This window comes from Apodemus sylvaticus, chromosome 18 (assembly GCF_947179515.1).
Source record: "Apodemus sylvaticus chromosome 18, mApoSyl1.1, whole genome shotgun sequence".
Taxonomy (NCBI): Eukaryota; Metazoa; Chordata; class Mammalia; order Rodentia; family Muridae; genus Apodemus; species Apodemus sylvaticus.
In genome coordinates, this window is record NC_067489.1 from 38,848,881 (window position 1) to 38,875,469 (window position 26,589).

The following is a 26,589-nucleotide window of genomic DNA, read 5'->3' on the forward strand; positions in this document are numbered from 1 at the left end:
ATAAGAAGTGTGTCTTAATTAGGGTTATCATTGCTGTGATGAAACACCATGACCAAAAGCAACTTGGGGAGGAAAAGATTCATTCATTTTATACTTTCACTTCATTGTTCATTATTGAAGGAAGTCAGAACAAGAATTTAATCAGGGCAGGAACTTGGAGGCAGAAACAGATACAGAGACCATGAAAGAGTGATTGATACCTCCTGCTTGCTCAGTCTTTCTTATAGAAACCAGGGCCATCACTGGTCCAGGGGTGGCACCACTGCTGCCTCCCCCAACGTCCATCAATCACTAATTAAGAAAAAGCCTTACAGCCTGGTCTCATAGAGGCATTTTCTCAGTTGAGGTGCCTTCCTTTTCAGGGACTCTACATAAAACTAGCTAGCACAGAGTGTCATATATGGTACGAAATCTACCATATTGCTGGGAATGGAAGACCTGGTGGTGAAAACTTCCTTATCTCTAGAGTTTGATTTGACATGAGAATCCCAGGAATAAAAATGCCACTGCATTTAATATTAGTGTGTGACACTGTGCAATGAAATAGAGTCTATGAGTATGATTCCTCTCAGCTCCTGAGTAGAGTTATAGAGGGGTAGGGACAGATCACAGAAGGAAGAATAAATATGCTCTTAGACCTCTGATGCCAGCTACATGGAAAACAGGCAGGAAGAACAATCTATTTCCAGGAGTTCAAAGCTTAACTGAAGAACAAATAGAATATTACAACTTTCCCAAGGAAATACTTTGGAAAACCACTCCTCTATACCCCCTCTACATAACGCCCCTTCTGGTTTTTTTCTAGTGTTGAGTTCAACTTTCATTCCTATGTACTCAAGTTTGGAGAACCATATAGGATTCCAAATACTGGTTTTGAAACACCTTACTGTCCCTGTCTATCAGGATGGATTCCACACACACCCATCACAGCATCTCTGCAATGCTCTTCAACAGCACCCCCACACCAACCTGAAACCTAATTCTTATCCTTCTCACTAGCTCACATCTTCAGTTTCAGTGACTTCAGTTTAACATTTAGATGCTGTAAGCCAGGCACGGTGGCAAGTGACTACAACCCCAGTACTTAGAAGTAGAAGCAGGAAGTCAGGAATTCAAGACCAACCTCAGCTACATAGCAAGTTTGAGTTTAGCATGAGTTGAGACCTTATCCAGACCCTAGAGGGTTAAAAGTAAAAACAATCTTGATGGTTTTGTTTTATTTGAGATAAGAGTCTCATATAACCCAGACTGAACTCTGAGCCTTCTGGCTCAACCTCTCAAGTGCTGGGACTATAGGTCTGAAGCATGGTACCTGGTAAGTTATTAGTTTTGTTTTAACATGTAATATTTAGTAGTTGTAAAGATTTCAGAATCTATAAAGTATTATTTTCAATAGAAATATTTTATATTAGAAATATATTTCCTCTAAGAAATATCTTTACACTCCAAATGAACTTCTAGAAATTCAGATTAGAAATAACCTCATTTGAAAAATGTGGGCATTGTTTCTCACGTCAGTGTTTTTATCTTATCTTATTTCTGATAAGGTTACCTCACTGGTAAGTCAGGACAATGCTTAGTCAGGGATTTCTGTAATGCTTTAAACAGTAACAATAACCTGAGATGTGAAATGTAAAAAGGGGAACACTTAAATGCCTTTATTCCACACTACAAGTAGGGGCTGAATCTTGGACCTTGGGCATGATAGACTAGTGCTCTATGCCCCTGATTTAACCTGTGCCACACTCTCAGACTGACTTTGGTATTCTAGCAGCACTGATATAGATAACTAGGCATATCTTATCTACATTTGTTGCCCACACTCACTGGGGTACGTACTCTTTATCTTCTCAGAATCTGTCATTAGGTCTACTTATTGTAACAAGGGCAGGGAAGTGGAGGATACAAAGCTGTCAAAGGACGCAGGAACACACTGTGTATAGAAATGCAGACAGGTGGAACATTTGGGCCAGGAAAACCAGTTCGCAGGCAGTCTCAAATACCAAGCAAGTATTTGAAATCAGGGTCTGTCTTTCAATGTTTTAAAGGTAGTAGTTTTCAAAATGGATTTCTTTTTTTTAAATTAATTTTTAGGTTAGCATAGGAATCAGTTTGACTGGGGCATGTTCGTACATACTATTATGCTGCGTACCCCACTCGTCTCCAGTTTCTGCTTTCCTCTCACCAGTGTCCCATCAATTTCCCACTTCCTGTATGATCCCTGCCTCTCATGTCATCATCATGTTTCACAACCTCCCCCCCAACACATAGAATTCTAAATTTAAATCCAGCATTATAAAACATGTAGTATTTGTGGTAATAGAGCTCATTTCAAAACTTCGTGATTTCCAGTTGGATCCATTTTCTTGCAAAAGTCATGACTTCACTTTCTTGTATGGCTGCTTACAACTCCATCATGTTTTTGTATCACATTTTGTCTCCCGATCTACTGTTGAGAACACAGGCTGGTTCAGTTTCCTGGCCACTGTGGATATGAAGCAATGAGCATGGGTGAAGGGACCTGTCTCCATGGCAGACTCTTATTTGCTGGCATATACTGAGTATACATGAAGTGGTATGGCTAAGGAGTGGCAGTGGTACTTTCCGTTTCTTGAGGAAGTGCCATACTAGTTTGTTTTTTAAAAGGTTTATTAATACTTTTTTTTTTGAGATAAGGTTTCTCTCTAGTTCTGGCTGTGCTGGAACTCGCTGTGTAAACCAAGCTGGTATAGAACTCAAAGATTTACCAGCCTCTGCCTTTGCTGGCAGTGTGTGCCACCACACCCAGCATGGTGCATTTTTATATGTATTTGTGTTTTGCTTGCATGCATGTCTGTATTTTAGGTGTGTGCAGTGGCCAGAGGCCAGGTAATGGAGTTACAGATTGTGGCTTAACAGTGGAGATTAAACCCAGGTCCTGTTGCAAGGGCAACAAGTGCATTTAACTACTAACCCCTCCAGCTCCCCCAATGACTTTATAAAGGGGTTGCGTCAGTCTGCATTCCCATCGTCGGTGTATAAGGGCTCCTCTTTCCTCACATCTTCTGCAGCGTGGTTTCTTGATAAGCTTTCCTGGAGATGGAATCTCAAAGTAGTTAGAATTTGCATTTCCCTATTAGTTCAGGATGTTGAATGTTTTCCAAGTATTCTGTGACCTGCAGTCTTTTACTGTGAACTATTTAAGTAATCATTCCATTTATTGAACATATGACTTGTATCATTATTGAAGTGTTATTCTAGCTATTAACCCTGTCTGACGTATAGTCAGCTGTGTTCTTTTTGTTTTCCCCTCATGAAGTAAGCTCTCTTCACAGGGACAGGTGATGTCCCTTTGCTGTGCAGAATTCCACATTTCATGTAATTTATATTTCAGTTCTTGGGATTATTTCCTGTGGTACTGGATCATTTTCAAAAAATTCTTTAGTGTTTTTCCTGTTTTAAGTTCCAGGTCTTTGAGTTTCAATTCATTTTTGACTTTTATGCAGGCCAAATGATGTGAATTTAATTTTGTTCTAAGCCTGGAAATCCAGTTTCCCCAGAATTATTTACTAAAGAGGCAATATTTTTTTCTGAGTGTTAATAACTGGAAAAAGTAGGGGCTGTATATACACAAATTAATTCTGAGTGTTCTCTTCTCTGCTGGCGTAGTCTTTTGGTGTATGTGGACCATGTAGTTCTAACCCTAAGGCTCTGCAGTATGAGACTGGGTATTGTGGTTCTGCCAAGGACTGGCATTATAGCCAGTCTTTTATGCTTTCATACAAATTTGTGACTGTCATTTTCTAATTTTGTGAAGAATATTACAGGGATTTTTAGGAGGACTGTATTGACTCCCTAGATTGCTTGGGGTAATATAACCGCTTTTTATAGTATTAACTCCGCCCATCCTGTGACATGAGAAATCTTTCCATCTTTTAATATCTTCAACCCCTCCACCAATGTACTTACTAACACTTGCTTTACACTTACTTGGAGTTTCTTAACATGCAAAATTGGGGTGTAATACTAGATGTGCCAAGCTTGTATCTGAGGATGGTTCCTGGGAAGCTATACTAAAGACCTCAAATGGGCTGGGTCACTTTAGTCTGTAACTTGGAGCTATCGCTTTATTTGTTGTGCTGGGATGGAGGAAAAGCCCCAAGGATCATGTCAGCTTTCAGATTTTCACGGCCTTGAAATGTAGGCATTTTAGGTTTGATGATTTCTGGTTGCAGCAGATGGTTGCTGTGTGGAAACATGTTATTAGCAGCCATGGCCTCTTCCTGCTGTCTGAGACACTGAAATATGTCCCTCACAAAGCCACACCTGGAGTGAGTGTAACATCTATAGCTCAGATGCGGGAGAATCTCCAGTCGCAGGGAGAAGGACAAGGTGGGCTCCATCCCCACAAGAGCTCCTGTGGAAAGTGGACACTAGGAGCTGTGCTTACAGACACTGTCTTGATTGTAAGAGGCTTGGAACATAAACTATAGGAGCAGGCAGGATTTGGCAGGTTAGCAAACTTTCTTTTCTGTTATGGCTGACTGTAAACTTGCCACAAGTTATAATCATCTGAATAGAGGGCCTCATCTGAAGAACTGTCCTGGTTTCCTTGACTGATGTGGGAAGGCCAACCCTGACTGTGGGCAGCAGCCCAGCTAGCTAAAAGCCTATTTCAGAGGGAGGGCTCTTCTCTCCTCCCTCGGCTCTCCCCTTGAGCAGCGCTGATTCGCACTATCAGCAGAATGAACCCTCCCAGGCTCCCACCGCTGACCGGGAGCTCAGGCTCTATGTGAATTTCTGGGGCTCCCAGTGCCAGACTGGGACTACTGAGGCAAGCCAACTTGTGAAATGAGTAACCGTGAGTCATCGCCTCACAATGAGAGACAGCTATTTTGGGGCTTAATCCAATCGAGGCACCCAGTGAGGAGTGATATGGCCACCCTCATTAGGAAGTTCATTTAATACATTGGTTTCAGTTCTCCCTCTCCTTCCCCACAGCCCCTCCCTCTCTCTCCTTGGTGTTCCTCCTCTAGAGACCCTGCCTAAATCACTTTTCAGGGAGAACGGGCCTTAAGCACCCCAGGCTAGCCTTGAAATGTCCTCCTACACAACAAGAAAATCCTTATTATGGTACTAGACCACAAAACAAACAAACACACAAGGAAAATAAAAGAAAAAGAAGAAAAGGGGAGAGTATCAGAGCTTTCCTCACTTTCAGCTTTAGAGTTTCTAACTTCCCCTAGATGGACGGATCAAGCGCAGACTGAGAAAGACGGGCAGCACAGCCAGTCAGAATCACAGCACCGGAACATGTACCCTGGAGTAGCATGACAGGGACTCAGAGAACACAGAGTCCTGCAGTCCTTTAAGTGGGTACACTTACCTGAAAAGTAAATCCCATGGAAAACCAGGGTCAACCCTGACCAGTCAGGCCAACCAGATACTAAATTCAGCAATCATTTCAAAAGGATTCAAGAGGCCTGTGAAAGCACTTATACCAAATATTTTTATTCAGAAAAAAAGAAAGAAAAAAAAAAGAAGGAAAGAAGGAAAAAAGAAATAGAAAAAAAAACAAAACAAAACAAAACCAAAGGACCACACAATGTCCACGTCACTTGCAGTATCGGTCAGCTTTCAATTTGGCTCTCCTGTTTAAGACAAAATCCCATCAATGTAAAATACACCATACAGAGTCAATTGCTAAAACAGAAAATTCATGCTTGGAAACTGTTCTATTTTCATAACTGTATTACACATAGATAGTAAAGATTTTATTAAATTCTTACCTTTTAATGTTCTTTTTATATAAAACTGATCCTAGTCCTATGAAACATATCTTGTAATATTTCACAATGGTGGTTTAAAGACTTCTTCAGTTCACAAGAGAAATGATAGTTATGAGTTAAATAAGTTTAAGCCTTCCCTAAGTTTCTACTGGGCAGCAATGGTGTGTTTTTAAAAACTGGTTTTAAAGTTGCTAGACTAACAGATTACTCTATTTTTAGAGTTCACAGTCTGACTATATTTTATGTCCTTTTCTGACTTTTCAGAACCACATAATTAAATGTATTAATTCTCCCATTAACGGATTTCACCTTTACCAACTCTACAGCCAGTTAACAGGAAGTACATAATTACATATTATTTTATCAGATAATGGAGAGGATTAAGAGCAATTACATCTCCGGACTGACTGTGTTAATCCAGCAGCTAACTTCCTTGCCTGCTTTTCTATGTGGTAGCTGCAGGCTGGTATTTATTGAAATAGAAATAAATTGGAACAAGTATCAAGAACGTGCTATATGATAAGTATCTTGCACATTGCTGAGTCTAACTTTACTAAGACAGGTTTGATCTCCCTTACTAAACTTTTGGTCGGGATACAAACTCATAGATTTTTTTCCCCTCAGTTTTAGTAACCTCTACTACTCTAACAGAATACACAGAATCTTAATATTACTCTAACAACTTTCTAGCCCTGTTCCTACTTCTTAAGGGAAGATGATGGGAAGCAAATTATATGAAGTAAACATGGTAACTGTTAGCCATAGAAATGGTCTGGTAGCTCAGTAAATTTATGAAAGTTTCAATGCAACCTGAAAAGCTAAAAAATTGCAGTATTTACATTCTAGTTATAACTTAGAAATTTGTTTTCAGCATGCTTTCCTCAGGCTTATGTCTTTAGATAATTTTACCACATAAATTGGAGATGAAGACAATTTTAAAACAGTGATATAAGAACACACTGCTTTTGACAACTGCTGTAGTTATGTAAATATACAATTACCTGTCCAGAAGGGTCTCATGCAAAAATCCATCTTTCCGAGCCTTCTTAAGAATTTTACTATCTTCTTTGCTTATTTTGAGTTTGTGGTCTTGGAAGCTCTGAAATTTTTTTCTGTAAAGAAAGATCTCTCATTCAAAAAAATAATCTCAAACTTTTACTATGTTTCCTTATCAAATTCCAAATACTATTAAAAGTTTTTTTCTGACACATTTATTCAACAAACCTAGTTGTATTTCTTTAAAAAACCTGATAGTTTTCTCTTACAAGGGTGATTTTTTATGATCCATCAAGAGGGCAACCATTTGGGTCGCACGGCAAAGCCGCCTCCTCCTGGGCATGCTGGTGGACTGAAGCACTCGTGTCTGGAACATGAATGGCCCCTAAGACAGCTCTCTATTAAAGAACGAGAGAGCCGACTAACGCAAGTGCCGCCGTTAGCTTTAAACACGGGAAAAATAACTGGGGAAACTGAGGCCACAGCCAAGCACTGAGCCCAAAGCTCTGCTTCCCTGAGTCTCCATTATGGTGCTTGTGGTCCTTCAGGGTCTCTCCTGTCCTGACAGCCCCGAGTGTGAGGGTGAGGCTAGAGGAGAGCACGTACACATAGTTGATCTCACACTGCTTCACACTTCCCTTGTCTTCTTCTGGGATGTCATCCTTTCTCTTGGTTTCTCTTTCCGCACAGGATCGGATCTGGATATTGAGGGAAGCCAACAGGTCATATGTTCATCCTCCTCTCCTCCCTTGCTAAGCGAGAGCTCTGTAAGTGATTTCTCATGCAAACAAGGAAACAGTTAACTCACCAAGTAGATTTAGGAAAAGACAAGCTCAGAAAAGTGGTGTGCGTTTTTTATTTCATACACATATCATTTACAGAAACGGCTGAAATTATTTGAAAGATGAATCAGGCTCCATCAGATTGTAGTTAGCTACCTAAGGGTCTTGGGAGTTTATTGATAACTTTACTGTGATATGAATGTCTCTGTATGACTTTTATAATTAAGCAAAATTACCAGTTGCATTAGGGAACTCTTCCTGGAAGAAGGCCTTTTCCCTTCCTGTTAGTGACTTACAGCAAAGGAGAACAAACACTGCTCTATGTGCTTCTTGCTTCTTCTCATGGACAGAACAGGCCAAAATCTGAGAGCCAAAGACCCAAAAGGTCTACCATAAAGGTCTACCAGACGCTTATGTTTATTAGTGACTACTGCCATGGGTGTTAAAGTAGTTAACATTTTGCTTTTACAGATTCAGTCAGGTGTTGCAGCACTGCCTATAAGGACAAAGCCAGGAAACCATCTACACTTGGATTTCATAGAGACAGATTAAGTACAGGTAAGGAACAACCACAGTGTGGAAGACAATGCAGGTGATTAAAAAGACAAGGGGGAAAGACTTGTGACAGATACACAAGGACTGGAATCTCCAAGGGTAATAATAAAGAAAAGCAGAAAGGTGTTTACAGAAGAGACATTTATAAATGACAAAAGAAGCAAGCAAGCAACCAACTGTAAAACCAAGACAACAAGGGGGCAAGGTGGGGTGGGGCAGGGACGGGACAGGCTGAGCCACGCCCGCCGGCAGGAGATAAGAGCCTCAGAGCGCCTTGTTGAAACCTCTGAAACTTTGGGAACAAACTGTCAATCTTAAAAACTAGATATTAGGAAAACAGTAGAGTAGTTTTGATGCAAATAAAACATCTCAGAACTTATGATTCAAATGACAGCACATCTGGATCAGGCCTGGAAAATGACAGTGAGCGGCTACCCAGGCAGTGAGCGGTTCCATGAAGTCACCTGCGGTCCCCAGGAGTGCTTACCTTTATCATTTCTTCTTCTCCCGCTGTTTTATTCTTTGCTTCTATGTCGCCTGCTTCATTACATCTGATAAAGCAGCTATTTGAGGCCAGTAAAGCCATCTTCCCCTAAATAGAACAAAGAAAAAAGTTAATCTACGAATATGTGCAGAAATCTTGAGTCATTATGCTAATTTAAAATTTTTCCCAATTCTAAAATTTAAAAAAAAAGTTAGACAAAGCCTGGAAAACACAAAAACATCCATAAAGGGGAAAACAAAATCACCCCAAATAAATCTCAATTTTCACACATTACACAATAAACACTTTAGTGCATTTCCTATAGGGTGAGACTGTATCTCAGTGGCAGAGCCTTACACTACCGTTTGCTTTCTTCTAGCAGGATAGCATTCTTACTACACAAACTTAATTCCTTTAATTCCTGTCTCTAAAGATACAACTCATTAGTTAAGCTAAAGAGTGTCTTCAAAGAAAATAAAACATAAATAATATATAATAATTTATTGAAATACTAATAGTTTGAGTGCAATTTACTTTTCTCCATAATCAAAAGCATTAACAGGTTAGCCTTCGGCCTAGAGGGGATTTTGTATAGAATGACGTCATATTCTTTTAGGGGTTTAATGTTTATGATTATACTGATATCTATTAAATAAATCCCCCAAACTAAATTTCTTGTGGCTTTGACTGTGAATCAGAGTTAAAGTTTTCCTAATGATTATATAGGTTAATTAAATTTTTCATTTGGATGATTCTTCTGGAAAACTTTGAATATCATCAGAAAAAATTCACAAATACAATAATTACAGAACAATCCTGAAATATCCAATTAAAATAGTATGAATCACATGGATTTTGTTTAGTGTCTTATTTAAGGTGGCAAGGACTCCACTGTATGTAGTGACATGTTCCGGAATTCTACCTGTAGATCACTCTGCTTCTGCGATTTAAACTATGATAGCAGAGATCGTAAGTCTTCTCTTTAACTTGTAAGAATGGAAAGTGTCTTCCTAGAAGTAAAGTGAAATAAACCGTCCTGTACTTTGTCATCCTGACCTGTGCTGTACTGGTCTTCCCTGTTAATACAATTTTAATTTTATTTTTGAATTAGTTACTTTGCATATAAGATCTGTGCATGTGTGCACGTGTCGTGATGTGTGTAGAGGTCAGAGGGCAGCTCTCTGGTGGCACTGCTCGCCATCCACCTTTACATGGGTTCTCTTAATCAACTTTAAGTTTTCAAGTGCTGAGCTACCTCACAGGCTCTGGTCTAACTGCTACTAACCAGTCTTGGAGAAAAAAGAAAACAAGATCCTCCAAACTAAAGAGACAGAAGAGCACAGAAAGTGCAGTAATGCGCGATACATGGTGAATGGTTACCCAGCTCCACGGCCAGTCCTTGGCAACCACCTGTCCACCACCACGGAAGCACGAAGACAACTTTCAGCCCTTCAGTCTTCTCCTCCCCTCCAAGTCCAAGCCGCAAGCCTCATCTCCAGCTCTGGAATAGATGAACTGTTGTGGCCTTTTCTTCCTCCCTGCCCCGTTCCCAGGGGACTAAGCAGACCCAGGGCACACTCTGCTTTCCCCCTTCTGTGGGTGCCCTCAACTCCAGGCCTACCCGAGTTTCTAGCTTCTAAGTGTCACCTCCAACACTGAGAAACTTATTTTCTACCTTGGACCCCCAGTGGCCACACCTGGCAGGTTCTCAGATGTATTCCCTACCAGGTAACCCACAGCCATCACACTCCTAAAAGCCAGAGAGGGTAACAGAAACCAAGGGACTGAACACAGACCCAACAAAGACAAGGTCAAATATCAGCATCTACAACTATGCCCAAATGCCAAGTCCCAAACCCAAATGCCGAGACACCCATGTAAAAACAATGACAGCCTCGACAGTTTCTCTCTCCTACTGCCTAGCAAACCTACCACAGATGGTTCTGAGAAATGCAATATACCTGACACACAAGACAAAGACTATAAAATAGTCTTTATGGCTATGTTAGAGGTATTTAAAAGAAAATGAATAAACCCATTAACAAATAAATGAAACACAGAATGAAATGAAGAAAACAGTTCAAGACAAGGAAGTGGAAATAGGACTTTTATATCACAACAGATGGAGAAATAAAGAATACAGAAATACAGAAAATCCAAGCTAAGGAATAACTGAAACTCCAGTAGGAACCTCAGAGGCAAGCCTCACCAACAGAATACAAGAGAAGGGGAAAGAGTTTCAAATATTAAACATAAGATAGAAGAAAAGGATACCTGGGTCAGAGAAAATGTTAATCTAGGCGCAGACCATTCACACACTCTGGGACACTATGAACAAATCCACAAGTAATAGGAACAGAGGAAGGAGAAGAATCCCAGATCAAAGGTACAGAAAATATCTACCATAAAATCATACAAGAAAGTTTCCCTAACCTAAAGAAGGAGGTACCTACCTATCAAGCAAAGTACTCGTAAAAAACAAAAACAAAAACTGGACCAGAAAATAAATTCCCATAATATTCAAAATAATAAATGCACAGAACAAAGAAAGAATATTAAAAGCTGCAAGGGAACAAGATCAAATCACATATAAAATAGATGTATTACAATAACAGCTGACTTTTCAACAGACAGTCTAAAAGCCAGAAGGGCCTGGTCAGATGTTCTTAAAGTTTAAGAAATTATAGATGCCCACATAAACTACTATACTCTTCAGAACTTTTCAATCACAATATATGTGATATTTAAGTAATATATATCTACAAATTCAGGCCTGCAGAAGGCTCTAGAAGAAAATCTACAACGTGAAGAGGCTAACCACACTCAATAAACACAAGGAATAAATAAAACAAACTAAGACATCAAGAGAATGGGGAAGCCACCACCACAACATAACAGGCACCAGCAAGCATGGCTCATAGGTAACTTAACACCAATGATCCCAATTCCCCACCAAAACGTGACTGACTGACAGCGTGGAGTCAAAAACAGGATCCACCCTTTATCTGCACATCTTAACATCAACTCAGGGTAAAAGGATAGAAAGGGATATTCTTTGTAAATTAAAATCTAATAAAGTTTAAACCAAAACTAATCAGAAGAGATAGAGAAGGACACTACATCAAAGGAAATATCCACCAACAGTTTAAACATCTATGTACCAAAATCAAAGGCTCCCAAGTTCCTAAAACAAACACTACTACAGCTTAAAATCACATACCGACTTCACACGGTGATCGTGGATGACTTAACTATCCCACTCTCACCAACAGACAGGTCATCCAGACAAAAATTAAACAGAGATGCTGGAGGTAACTGATGTTAAACCAAATCGAAGTAGCAGATATTTACAGAACATTACACACAAAAACAAAAGTATATTCTTACCAGCTCATGGAACTTTCTTCTGGACATAAAGCAAGTCTCAACAGATACAAGAAAAACTGAAATACATCCTGCATCTTACACAAATTACCACCACAAATTACAGCTGTATTATCAACAACAAAAAATATGCATATGCATGGAAATTGAGCAAGTCACTACTGAATGAAAATGAAAACACAACACACCCAAACCTGTGAGACACAACGGTGGTTCAAGAGGCAAGTTTATATGCCCACATACAAAAACTGGAGAGATCTCATTAACTTAACAGCACACTGGAAACCTCTAGAAGAAAAAGAAGAAATAACATCCAAAAGTACTACAAGAAATAGTCATCAACTCAGCTGAAATCAGTAGAAACACACACAAATGAAACAGAGTTGGTTGTCTGAGAAAATCAGTAAGATTCACAAACTCTTAGCCAAATTACCAAAAAGGCAAAGAGAGAATATCCAAATTTACAAAATTTGAGAGGAAAAGAGGAATATCACAACAGACCAAGGAAGTTCAGAGAACCATAAGGACATACTTGAAGAACCTTTATTCCACCAAATTGGAAAATGTAAAAACAAAAATTTTCTCAATAAATAATTTACCTACTAAGGTAAAGTTAAGGTCAGGTAAGCAATGTAAACAGACCTATAACTCTAGTGAAATAGAAGCAGTTGCTATAAGTCTCCCAGCAGAAACAAAAACAAAAAACCCAGGACCATAACTCAGATTTCTACCAGTCTTTTCAAAGTTAATAACAATTATACTCAAGCTATTAAACAAAACAGAAACAAAAAGAACTCTGCCCTATTCTTTGTATGATGCCAGTTTACCCTGATACCCAAACCACATAAAGACCCAGCAAAGAAAGAGAATTACAGACCAATTTCTCTTATGAACATAGATGCAAAAATTCTCAACAAAATACTTGCAAACTGAATCCAAAATCATATCAAAAAGATCATCTATAGTGATAGAGATGCAGGGATGGTTCAACATAGGTAATCTGATAAACATAATCTACCATATATACAGAATGAAATACAAGCCGCATGATGCCTCATAAGATATGGAAAGGGCCTCCGACAAAATCCAATACCTGATTTCATGATAAAAGTCCTGCAGAGTGGGGATCCTAGAGACATTTGAACATGATAAAGACCCTTTACAGCAAGCCCAGAGACAACATCAATGTAAACGGAGAGAAACTCAAAGCATTTCCACTAATGACAAACAAGACAAGGTTATCCACTCTCTCCATTCCTATTCAATCTAGTACTTGAAGTCTTAGCTAGTGCAAGAAGACAATGAAGCTCAGGAGGATACACACAGAAATCAAAGTGTCTTCTTTTGCAGATGATATGACAGCATATATAAGTGGCCCTAAAAATTCTATTAGGAAACTCCCACAGGTGATAAACAACTTTCAGCAAAGTAGCAGGATACAAAATTAACTTAGAAAAATCTCTCCTATTTACAAATGGCCAAGAGTCTAAGAAATCAAGGAAATACACCTTTCACGATAGCCTCAAATGATATAAAATATCTTGGGGTAACTCTAATCAAGCAAGTAAAAACTTGTATGATAAAAAACCTTAGTAAGATATTAAAGGAAAAAACCCCTGAAGATATAGGAAGATAAAAAAAAAAAAAAACTCTCATATTCATGGATCCGTAGGATTAATCTAGTAAAACTGGCCATCCTACCAAAAGCACTCTACAGATTCAATGCAATCCCAATCAAAATTCCAACACAATTCTTCATAGATCTTGAAAGTTTTGAAGTCAAGCCCAGAATAGCTAAAACCATCCTGAATAATAAAAGAACTCCTGGAGGTATCGCTACCCCCAGTCTCAAAATGCACCACAGACCTATGTAATCCCCAATCTCAAAATATACAACAGACCCATGTTATAAAAACAGTGGTATTGGCACAAAAACAGACCTGTTCATCAGTGGAATAGATCTGAAGACCCAAATATTAATCCACACATGTATGGATATCTGATTTTTAATAAAGAAGCCAGAAAAAGATACCATCTTCAATAAATGGTGCTGGTAAAACTGGACAGCCATATGTAGAAGAATTCAAATAGATCCATACTTATCACCCTGCACAAAACTCAACTCCAAAAGGCTCAAAGACCTCAACCTAAAACCAGATACATTAAACTTGATAGAGGGAATCTCACTGGAAGAGAAGACTTTCTGAACAAAACACTGATAGCACAGGCACTAAGATTAACAATTAATAAATGGGACCTGGTGAAAATGAAAAGATTCTGCATGGCAAAGGACACTGTCATTTTGACAAAGCAGCATGCTACAGAATGGGAAAAGATTTTTATCAACTACACATCTGATAGAGGGCCAACATTGAAAATACATAAAGAACTCAACAATTTGGACATCAAGAAAACAACCCAATTAAATTCTTTTTCTTTTCTTTCCTCTCTTTTCTCTCTTCTCCTACCCCCTTCTGTCTGTCACTGTCTGTCTCTGTCTCACTTTTTGAGACAAGGTTTCTTTGTACAGAGTTGGCTTGGCTGTCCTGGAACTTGCTCTATAGACCAAGCATGTGTCTAAGTCATAGAGATGTGACTGCCTCATAAATGTTGGAGATGAAGGTGTGGTGACTGCCTGGTTTTTTTTGTTTGCTTGTTTAAGCAACAAAGTCTTAAGAGGAAACTCAAATGGCCGAGAAGGCTTTAAAAGAAATGTTCAGCATCCTCGGTCATCAAGGAAATGCAAATCAAAACTACTTTGAGATTTCATCTTACGCAGGCTAATAGTGAAGATCAATAACACAAATGACTGCTCCTGCTGGGGAGCACGTGGACTCAGGGGAACACCCACTGCTGGTGGAGTGCAAACTTGTACAACCACTATGGAAATCAGTGTGGTGGCTCCTTGGGAAGCTGGAGACTGATTTAATTCAAGATTAAGCTGTTTCACCCTTGGGTATATACCAAAAGGGAAGATTCACCCTACTACAGACACATTTGTTCAACCATGTTTATTGCTGTTCTATTTATAACATCCAGAAACTGGAAATAGCCTAGATGCCCCTCAACAGAAGAATGGATAGAGAAACTGTGTTGTAGTTACACAATATATTACACAACAGAGTAGTTCTTAGCTGTCACAAAAAAAACCCCATGAAACTTGCAGGTAAATGGATAGATAGACAAGGAAAAAATCATCCTGAATGAGGAAACTTGGACCTAGAAAGAAAAATACAGTTCATGTATTCACTTATGTGGATGTTAGCTGTTAAGTCATTGATAAGCAAGCTACAATAGAACCACTGGGGTTAGGTATAGAGTACGGGACTGGGAAAAGGGACAGAGCTCCCAAAGGACAGTTACAGAATCTAATTACAGAATAGACATGGATGGATGAGGGAGGGAGCCCAGAATGAGGAATGGGGGGGAAGAGGTTGGTGAGGGAGGGAATACAGTGAGAGACTTCTAACACTAATGGCCATTTGAGGGGCTATATAAAAGCCTAATATCACAGACAGACAGACAGACAGACAGACACGCGCGCGCACACGCACGCACGCACGCGCGCGCACACACACACACACACACACACACACACACACACACACACACGAAGGTGACCTAAAATTACCAAAGAATAGGGGAGACAAGAGTCCCAACTGGACATCTTTCATCACCAAAGAAAGCCTCCTAGACTGGGAATGTTTACATCTAACCAAGCTGTTGGCCAAAGGGTCCCATGGAGTTCCCTAGACAAGTCAGGCCAGCACCAGGTTATGGGTTGCTCTGGACAAAATGATAAGGCCTTAGCACTGAAGACATCAACTACACAGCTCACTGAACATGGTGGGCTCAAGTTGGTGTCTACCTAGAGCCTTCACTCCTGTGGACCAGTTCATGGTCCAGGAGGTGGTCTGGATGCTATCAGAAAAAGGTAAATAAATACCAGTCTAGCTACAAACCCTTTACCGTCAATGGTGACTTGCCTGCACCAGGTGCAATAGTGGCCCGACGTTTGTGGGAGCAGTGAGCAGCAAACGTCTGGTGGTTTAAGGCCCACCATGAGATGGAACTGCTTGGGTGGCCAATAACCTGAGAGTAGACAGGCCAGGGGTAGGGGAAAGCCAAACGTTACAGTTCTGCTAAAATGACACCTAATGACTGTAATCAAGATCAGCACCTTGTTCAGCCATTGTCAGAGAAGCTTCCTCTGGAAGGATATGGGAAAAGTTCAGAGGCTCAGAGCCAGACAATACGCAGTGAGACACTCTGGAACGCCCAGTGCTACATGGGATGTCTCCATGAAATCCCTTCCCTCGGGGCTCGGCGAGCCCTGTGAAGAGAGGAGGCGGAAAGCACGCACAGGCCTGCACAGGTCTGCGACAGAGGGGTTCCTCGGGCTGAAGGGCGGATGCTCCCATCTCTAACCGATAACCACTCACAAAGGAGAGACAAGTTTTCTCCAAAACGTAGCCTCGCATCACGGGGCGGGTAGGGCCGGTGCCCAGCAGCAGACAACATGAAGTCAACGGCGCCTTTGCAGGTTGTTTCAGACCACTGAGTCAAGGCTTGCTTTTTAACCTTACCTTACAGGGTCTGTGCTTACATGTTATGGCTTCTGGTTTTGCATTTTGATGAGATTCCCGAGTGTGTGAAAGTGTGTGTGTGTCTCTGTTGTATGCTTCTTGTGCTTTCTTTTTTTTTTTTTTTGACTGTTTCTTTTGTTTGTTGTGTCCTTTGTGATGTTTGTTTCTGTTTTGTTATGTTATTTTATTATTGTTCCCTAGATGCTTGTTTGTTTTCTAAGGGGACAGAAAGGGTGTGGATCCTGATGAGCTGGGAGGTAGAGAGGAACTGGGGGAGGGATATTGGGGGGGGGGGAACTGTAATCAGAATGTATTGTATAGAATAAAAACCTACTTTGAATAAAAGAAAAAAAACAATAAATAAAAAAAAAAACACTGTAAAGTACAATTCTTGCTCATGAGATGTCAAACTGTCTCTCTCAGCATTAGCCTCCACTGTTGCCCTCTTATCAGTCTCTATAGTTCAGAACCAATTTATGTGAAAAAGATGCTCCTGAAATGCCCTGGAATTTGCTTTTTTATGTCATATTTTCATGAAAAATATGACAATAGGCCTCAACGGCAGATGGAAACCGGAATGGAAAATGTCATCCTTTGCACTGTTTCGACAGCAATGTACTTTATCACTTTGGAGTACCATGCCACTGTAGTACTACTACTGTTGTTGTATCATTGGTTTGATCTGTGTATGTCTTTATAGTTATAAGTTCATTCTAATTTTTTCCAATTTAATGTATACCACTATATTACAACCTACTTTTATTGTTTTACTACTATCTTTAGAGACTATACTTTTACGAAATGACTTTTTCTTAAAACGGCTTTTCTAAACAACAGTACTTACATCTTGAAACACTGGTTCCCATTGTTCTCTGGGCCCAATCGCATCTGAACGCCCAACAACAAGTCCATCTGAATTAATACCAAGATATTTTCCATAGCCAGACTTCAGAGCAATTCTTTGGTTTATAAAAAGATAAACATTAAAAAATGAGAGTAAGAATTTAACTATAGAATAAACAGTATATTGAGTATACTTATGTATCTGTGTGCATGTATATACATAAACATGTATATACATATATAATAAATCCAGATCAGATATGTTTACAGTGGACACTATATTCTCTATCAGTAACCTTACATTTTGCTAATATAATCATTATATAGTATCTTACATTGTGCAGCAATAATTTTCCAAAGGGATTACTATAGTATTGTAGATGCTATTCTACAACGTCTTAATATTTCTCTGTTATATATATAACTACTGATTTATCTTTAGAAGAGAGTCCTAGAAAAGGAAGCCACTGGATCGAAGATAATCAACTTATATTTGTAAAACAATGTCTTTTTTAGTAGCTCAGCAGATTCCCACCAGGCCAGGCTATTAAGTGCACAGATGTTAAAATTCTAAAGTTTTTCAACCTGCTTTCAAGAAAAAGCTATAAAAACTTCCCTTCTCACAAGAGAGGTGGTGGGAACTGAACCCCCACCTAGGCTAATGCTCTAAGCTATGAAGCTAGCTAAACATTATTTTAATCATGCACTTTTGAAAATGTATACCCTGCGTATGATGACATGTGCCTTTGGTCTTAGTACTCAGGAGACAAAGGCAGTTGGATCTCCGAGAGTTAGGGGCCATCTTGGTCTACGTATTAAGTTCAAGGCCAGCCAGGGGTACATAGTGAAAACTCTGTATTTAAAGGAAAGAATGAACCAATGAAAGAGAGAGGGAGGGAGGGAGAGAGGGGGAGGGAGGGAGGGAGAGAGGAGAGAGAGAAGGAGAGAGAAGGGGGGAGAGAGGGAGAAGTACATTTCCATTGTTGAGTTGATCTAGTTTGGAATCACCCAGAAGACTTCCCTCTGGTCTTTGAGGGTGGTTTCAGAGCAGTTTAAGTGAGAAGGCAGTACACTCCCTCCATGTGAGTGGTGCTACCTTAGGAGCTGGGGTTCCAGAATATATAAAATGGGGAAAAGGAAGCCAGCTGAGGACCACCTTTCCCTCCCTCCCTTGCCTACACTGGGGCTATGACATTCCAGGTACATACACTCTCCTGGCTCCATGAGCCCGGGACCTTCTTGGCATGACCAATTTTATCCTCCAAACCACAAACCAAACTGTTTTTTCCTGAAGTTATTTTGTCAGCTCTCACTGATTAACTGAAAAACAATTAACATGTACTTTTAAAATGCTAAAAAATGCCATGTATATAATTGCATGACAGTCATTAGGGAGAATGTCATCAAATTGTCTTTCATTTTCCTTTGCTATCTAAAAGCTCTATGGTGTGTGTTTATTTTCTACCTACGTCGTCAGGACTCTGAATGCGATGCAGATATACTACCAAGTAACCACTCACTGCTTCTGCACATCTGTTGCAAATGCTTTCCCCATTTTCTATTGCTCATAGGAAATTAAAGATTATCGATTGTCATTTTCTCCTTCTGATTTACTCCTAAGTCTTTCAAAGAAATATGAAAGCCATTATTTAAATGTGATTTTAAAAATTATGATTTCTGATTTTTATTTTGCCAACCAGTATCTGGGGATGCTGGACTGACTTCATATTCAGTTGGGGGCCGAGGATAATATATAAACCATTATTATGTTGATGTAATTACTACAACATTGACACTCAATTTCTTTATCTCCCACTCAAAATATCAATCTGTACCTTTGCACTTTAAGAACAAAACTGGTCAATTGTTTTGTGTGATAAAGGAACATTACTTGTTTACTTTCAGCAAGATTTTCTTTTGCCTTCACATCTCTTGACTTGTTCCTGAGAGAAGGCATCACTACATCTCCTAGCTGGACTAAACTTCTCCTCTCCTTCTGAGCTTCCCAATGTCTGCCATCAAGTCTGTCTCTTTTAACTGCAAAATCTATATATTATAGTATCACTAGCAGATCTTGTTTTGTGTTTATTTTCTTTTCATGCTCTTTCTGATTTATTTAATTTGGTCTGTTGACATTTTTCATTTTTAGGCTCTTAAGTTTTCTAGACAAAGAGTATACACCGGGAATATCCACATACAGTGTACAGGATAAGTATCCCTAATCCCCAAACCTCTAAAATCCCAAATTTTCTGAACCAAACATGATATGGATAATGCCATAGCTGGCCTCCTACAATGATTCACAGCCACATTCAGAAACAGTGACACACTGTATAAAAATATCTTCAGACAATGTATATGTGATGCATCACCATGCAAGGTTAAGTGAAATTAAAATTTAAAGCTTTTAAGTATAGTTCAACTAAAGCTTACCTGGAATCAGACAACTTGACAGCAGTAAACTGTTCTGGAGGACTGGGGCCTTCATCAACTACAGAAAAACAAAAATGGAAAATACACATTTGTTATAAATATATATAAAGGTATTTTGTGCTTTAAAAACTAGTTTTCCCCTGAAATTACATATAAGGATATTAAGATATTTAGACATACTAATAATATACTAACTATACTATCAAATAATAATAATAATATACTAACTATACTATCAAAATATCATTATTGAATTCAGGCAATGAATTTATGTATTTTGTAAGACAGTTTGGCATGACACTTAGACATTTCCAATATAATCTCATTTTTTAAAAAAACACAGTACATAAATAACAGCATGTGAAATACTAAGTGCTTTTATTTATTCTAGAAATGTCCATTCTGGCTAAAACACACACTTTTACTTTATAGTTATTCCATTCCTTGTGGTGCTTCCTTGTGGCTAAGGATAAGGAGAAAATGTCTAAATGTATAACTGTTAACTTCACCCAGTTCTGACAAGCTTCAAATAAAAAGGCAAAAAAATGCAAAAACCTTCAAACTTCTGATTCAATTAGATTTTCTTCTTTCTTCCCAACTACCATCCTATTTTTACTCATTTACTATTATTATTGTTGTTGCTGTTATTTTGGTTTTTGAGGCAGGGGTTCCCTGTGCTATCCTTGGAGACCTGCCTGCCTCTGCACCCAGAGCAGTGGGGCGAAGGCGTGTGCTGCCACCACCCAGCTGCAATGGCATTCTTCATGCGATTTTAAGGCTATTTTCTATTCCTTTAGAGTTTCCTCTGTCACTAGTCAGAATGTTTCAAGTGATTATTCAAGACACCTCTCAACAGCGAATGAAGGACAAGGACAGAGCAATGTGCAGGAGTTCGGCGTGAGGGATGGCGGCCTTGCTTCAGACTCAGCACACACTTGGTGATGTGTGACTTGACACAGACCTTCTCTGTGCGGAGCCCCCAGTGTGAACAGTCCATTGTCCAGGGCGTGGATATAGGCTCCTTTATCCATTTCAATGGCAATAGTTCCAGAAATCTCCCCAAAGTTGGATACAGTCCACCAGATTCCTACAAAATAGAAATCAAAGTTTATCCTTTTTATTTTAGGGTTGCTCAAAAGGTCTGTTGTTTTTACTTTCCTTTACTTTTAAAAAGCCTACCACCGTAAGAATCAATGCAGAGAAACGTGGTTTATCCTGCTATCCTGTATTGACTTCCTCCTAACTGTACCACCCTGCATGTGTCCTCTATAGTCCTGAGCACTTGTCACTGACACAATCCCGAGTTACTCAGACTTTACCAGCTTTGTGTGAACTTGTTTGTTCAGACATGTGGATTCCTGTGATTAATATCACAGTCAAGATCACTCTTGTCACATGCAGAAATACAAAACGGTAGAGAATAGTTCCTGACTGCAGACCTCATTCCTGTAGGCTTTCAGTAGCCAAAGAGTCCCACAGAGAGACAGAGGGAGATACTTTGCAGCAATGAGGAACCTCCCCTTTTCTTCAGTAGATGCCTGAGACCAGCAACAAATCTGACATATACCAAGGCTTCCCTACACCCTTTATGAAGCTTCATGCATCTGGGCAACTATCCAACCACTGAGCCACACCTCCAGCCTACATTCAACAGTAATAAATTGTTTAAACACATATCTCAATAGTGAATTTCAGAAAAAAAAAAAAAATTCGGACAGACAAGCTCTTCAAAATTTTCAGTCTCTGCCAAAGAAGACAAAAATACATCAGTTTTAGAATTCTTCACTGCCTAAAAAGTTATCCCTAAACTAACACTAAAAAGTGTTTTCTTCTTGGGAATTCAAATAGCCCCACTCAAAGCCCAGACATGTGCTTACGTGTTTCACAGTTACAGGATCACTCCACGGCTAAGCTGTCAAAGAGCAGCAGACTATGAGCAGGCCTCACTGAAGCTGCCAATCAGTCTTGCCTTGTTTTGGTGGTGGAGGGCCCCACCCACCACCTCACCTAAAAACAGCTTAACTTGGTCTAGTGCTGCAGACACTGAGGCTGAATCTGAGAGCCACCCCAAACAAATGAAGGAACATGAGGTTGTTTATATTTAGACCTTCAAAAGGTTTTGTTGTGCAGCCTCATTTACATCATGACAGTATTTTCTTGGTGCATTTCTACGTACGGTTCAAAAATGTATTCTGCAGTTCTCAGTTATGTGTTTCTGTATGTCACAACAATTGGACAAGTGGGGTACATGTTCAAGTCTTTGTTGCTTTTTGAGTAATTCTACAATGTATTATGAATTGTTTTTAAAATCTTCAATAATAATTCTTATTTTGGTAGGATGTCTATGAAGCTCCTATGCCTACAATCACACTCTATGGGGAGTTTATGCTGAAGACTAGAGATAACAACATGATTCTTCTCACCATAGCTGTCCAGTGTGTCCAGTGTCCTGGCTGGTAAAAGAATAACAGTAAAAGCAATAGAAAACACAAGAAAGGAAGAATTTAACTACAAAGAAAACATGACTGCAGGCATTCACATGAACAAGGTAGCAATAGCAGTGAGGAGGCTTAATACCCCAAAGGACAAGGCCAATACAGAAACACAGGCTACAGACAACTCAAACACTGATGTCTCAAGTGTTCTAGAAACAACATGACTCTCTCAGATAACCCAAAAGATGAAAAGTTGACTCTGAAATTTAACTGAACATAAACACCCAGAATAGCGAATCTTAACTAAAGAAACACAAAGGAGGCACACTCAACTCCTAGACCTGAAAACATAACATGAATAAAGTAATGAAGTAATAAAGACAAACCTAATAACAGAAAAACGTATAAATGGAACAGGAGTCAAGGAGACCATCATAGACTGATTTTTAAATAGCTATTTCATGGTGAAAGGTCACTGTTCAAAAGAAGGCTGGAGCTGGTTGTAAACAGGAAAAAGAGATGCAAAATCCAACCTCTGAGACCTATCTCATACTACACAATCACCCTGAAGTGAGTGGGAAAATTAGGAAAGAAGAAAACTAAACTCTGACATGTCCAAAAGGAAGAGTGGAAGTTTTTCAAGATGTTGGGATAAGCCAAATAAAGATCTCCAAGGCAGTAACCATGGGAGGATTACCAAACCTGAGGACATCTAGGCAGCAGACACCTTTCCTTTGTCCTTGGTAGGACAGTAAAACAGCAAAGCCATTTATATTTGGTACATTCTAATACCACTGAAATCTCACCAATGCTAAGAAATAGCAAATCAGCATGTGCATACCTACCCCTGATCCTGACCCTAATTATAGAATTCTATTATTTTAGAACTGCTTTTTTTTTTTCAAGTGCTGTCAGGTTTCCTACATCATAACTTCTACACCATTGCCTACTGTCTTTAAATTCCTTATTACATTTATTCACATCTCTGTGTGTGTGTGTGTCTGTGCACATACAAGTCAGATGAGGAGACCTTGTGAGAGCCACTTCTCTCCTTCTGCCCCTGGGATGCATGGATCCACATCAGGCCGTCAAGCTTGGCCACACATATCATCACCTGCTGTGATATTTTGCCAAAGTTTCAAAATTTAGCTTGCCCAGTTTTAATAGACAAGAAATTTGATTAAAAGTATAGGTATACATAGGACAAGAAAACAAAACATATTTGGCTATGGATTTGCAAGTGTCTGCTTCTAGAACCACTTGCAGGGCACGCTGATGTTCTGTTTTGTTTAGGATTTTCATTCATTTCAGGTACATGAGAATTAATCTGCTAGATTATACTTCCTTTGGAAACAAAGAAATTGCAGATTTCTCACTACAGTGTATGTACTTCCAAAGAAAATAACGTGTAGAACATATCTGGTTAAACAGTACTTTTGTCTGACAGGCCTTTAAAGTTGGGCATCAGACTCGGTGGAGTTTCTGGTCCACTGCGTGGCTCCTATGATAAGGAATAACAAAAGCACATCTGGTGACCATCAGTTCACCAAGAGATGCTAACCTCTCATACAGTAAACAACGGTGCAGCCTGGCGCTAGGATGCATTCCGAGACTTTGTTAATGTTTGGAAAAGTTCTAAGAATATTGTAAGGCAAGTGATAACTACATGAACCTTCAATTTCAGTCATGCCATAGCCCGGATGTTGGTATCATCCCCAAATTTTACATAACCTTGCCACCAATGCTCTGGAGCTCGGAGGTGTCAACACTGAGAAGAGATTAGTTTGTGGTGACCAAGCCCTCGTGCTCTAATAAAAGAGGTTCTAGAGAGAAGAAAATTAAAAAATAAAAAGAACTGAAGTTCTTATAGTGGCTTACCCACAATATCAAGTTGGGTTTCCTCATCTTCTTCTCGTTTTCTCTTCTTATCTTTGCTCTTTTTCTTTTTACTAAAAGGGAAAAAAAGACATATGCATGGCTTTGGACAGATTGGTATGTATGTTAAAAACCACAAGGTTCGAGAACTCAGAGGAGTCATTCCAGCTATGTGAGTGTCCTATGGAAAAATGATGGATACCATTTTGATAACTCAGCTAAATTAAATAACTGAGTTATCAAAAGTAATACCCCAGGTGATTCTACAGACAGACAGACAGACAGACACACACACACATCCAAGAGAAATGAAAAAAACAAAAGCCTGAATACTGACAGCAGCATTGTCATTAGCCAAAGAAAACATTCATCAAATGAAGAATAGAATGTACTGTCAACATACAAAACTAATAAATATCCTTCCGTCACAAAACAGATCCAGCACACAGCACACAGTATGGATGCTTCTCAAAACTAAGAGCAACAAGTCGGGTACAGCGACACACAACTGTCACCCCCAGCACATGGGAGCAGAGGCAGGTAGATCTCCCAGCTGCAGGCCAACCAGGGCTACACACTGAGATACTGTCTCAACCACAACCTAAGTCAAAGAAGCCTAACACAGAAGGTGTTGTTTAATTCCACTGACACAAAATATTCATAATAAGTAAATCCTTGTGGACTGAAAGCAGTTGACAGAAGCTGGGAGGAGGGGCAGATGGGTGTGATTATTTAATGGTTGGTTAAAGAGCGGCAAAATGCTTATTACCAACTAGATAATGGTGAACCTGTAAATAACCCTAAAAACCACTAGCTGTACACTTTACAAGGAGTTTATGGCGGATGATTTACAGCTCCATAAATGAAAACACAGGGAGAGATCTTTGGGGAAAGTGGTTATCCAAAGTGCTTAGAACAAATTCTGGGCCTTGTGGCGGTTGCAGCCCGTATCAATTCCAGCACTTGGGAGGCAGAGACAGACGAATTTCTGAGTTCGAGGCCAGCCTGGTGTACAGAATGAGTTCCAGGACAGCCAGGGCTATGCAGAGAAACCCTGTCTCGAAAAAACCAAATCCCCCCCCCCCCAAAAAAAAATTCAGAAGCGACTTCTGCACTCCCTGCACCTCTCTCAAACAGTTTCAGATTAGGTCTGGATAAATTCAACACGAAGCTCACTGACAATCACCTACTGAAACTGCTTCATCGGTGACCCAGGAAAGAAAGAGCTCAACTCTGGCCAATTCTTTGAAGAGGACGGAGATAAGATCGGGCAGGTATCTTTCTCTGTAGAGCTAACTATAAATCACACTTCGCACGCCCACACTTGGCTGTTATATTCTGAGTTGGCTGTCTCATTCAGTTCTCGTAATTCTTTTATAGTCTCGAGGAGCAAGAAACAAAGATATCCGAGCTTCTAATAAATAAGGAAACAAACCATCAACCAACCATCACCGGCGTGTATCACATTTGAGCCTACACATTTCAAGATCCCGAGCCACAGTGAGATGCAGCCTGCCCGCCCCCTACTTACTACTTTACAAAGAATCGGGGCGTTTTTCTGTTTGCTTGCTTTTTCCATTTGCAGGAGAGACGGGTGAAAAATACTCTCCTTAAAGTGGATTACCATTGTAGGCGGGGAGGCCTCCCTGTTTTGGGGGCTCCCCTGCCACGCAGCGTCAGCTAGGGAGTGTCGGGGAGGCTGTCCACGCAGCTCTGCCTCCAAGTGTCCTGGGTGGGTTGGCTACCCCGGCCCCGGGGATGGATGCACCGAGAACCGCGACTCCCGCCCGAGCGCCGCCTCACCTCTTGACTTTAGTGCCCTTGAGCACGAGTTTGGTGGACTTCACATAGGAATATTCGGCCATGGTTCGGCACGCTGAAGTGGCAGCCCCTGGCAAAGCTCTGTAGTTCCTATTTCCTGTTTACTGTAGTCGAGGCGCTACGGCGGCCGCGGAGGGTCCAACCACGCCAGCGTTGCTGAGGCGAAGTCCCGGATGTTCGCGGTTTTTTTTTTTTTTTTGGTCCCCGCCCCCTACCCAACAGGCAAAAGGCATAGTGACGCCCCCTGGTGGACGCGAAGGTTTCTAATAGTTTCCTGCTGCTGAGGTTGCAAAGAGCAGACCTGGATTTGAGGAGACAGAGGGTGAACTGATCAAATCTGTCTGCCCACTCTCTTCGCAGCGGACAGTGCACCAAGTACCGGGCAGCCAGCCGGGCTGGGCTTGTACGGAGTAACCGAGATTTATGTTCTGTGAAGGCGTAGGTCAGAGCCTTGGCCTCGGGCAACTTTTATCAACAAGTTCAGCTCCAGACTTGTTAATTGTGTTGTGTATGTTTCACTCCTGTATTGTGTATGAGTAATGCACAAGAAACAATTGAGGAATGATATAATGTATAGTTGCTAAATACTGGCTCCTACTGCAAGTGCTGAAGAGACTTTGGTCTTGA

General features: G+C 40.1%; 1 protein-coding gene across 1 annotated transcript; it reads right to left on the reverse strand.

The window, feature by feature from the left end:
- Positions 1-5,465: 5,465 nt before the first annotated feature.
- Frg1 (FSHD region gene 1) lies at positions 5,466-26,085 on the reverse strand. Its single transcript, XM_052162321.1, has 9 exons — positions 25,945-26,085; positions 24,145-24,215; positions 20,793-20,918; positions 19,832-19,889; positions 17,400-17,514; positions 8,589-8,693; positions 7,371-7,462; positions 6,770-6,880; positions 5,466-5,630 (listed from the first exon to the last, which is right to left on the reverse strand). The coding sequence occupies exons 1-9, from the start codon at positions 26,004-26,006 to the stop codon at positions 5,594-5,596; spliced, it is 777 nt and encodes a 258-aa protein (XP_052018281.1). The 5' UTR covers positions 26,007-26,085; the 3' UTR covers positions 5,466-5,593.
- Between the last annotated feature and the right edge of the window lie 504 nt (positions 26,086-26,589).

Bases quoted from the DNA above. Each gene is read 5' to 3' on its own strand.
- Frg1 (XM_052162321.1), bottom strand. From the start codon at position 26,006: ATGGCCGAATATTCCTATGTGAAGTCCACCAAACTCGTGCTCAAGGGC. The intron at 8,694-17,399 runs GTAAGTACTGTT...TGTTCTATTTAG, and splicing joins GGGAACCAGTGTTTCAAGAT to GGGAAGATGGCTTTACTGGC. The intron at 6,881-7,370 runs GTACGTGCTCTC...CTTTCTTTACAG, and splicing joins CAGTGTGAGATCAACTATGT to AAAAAAATTTCAGAGCTTCC.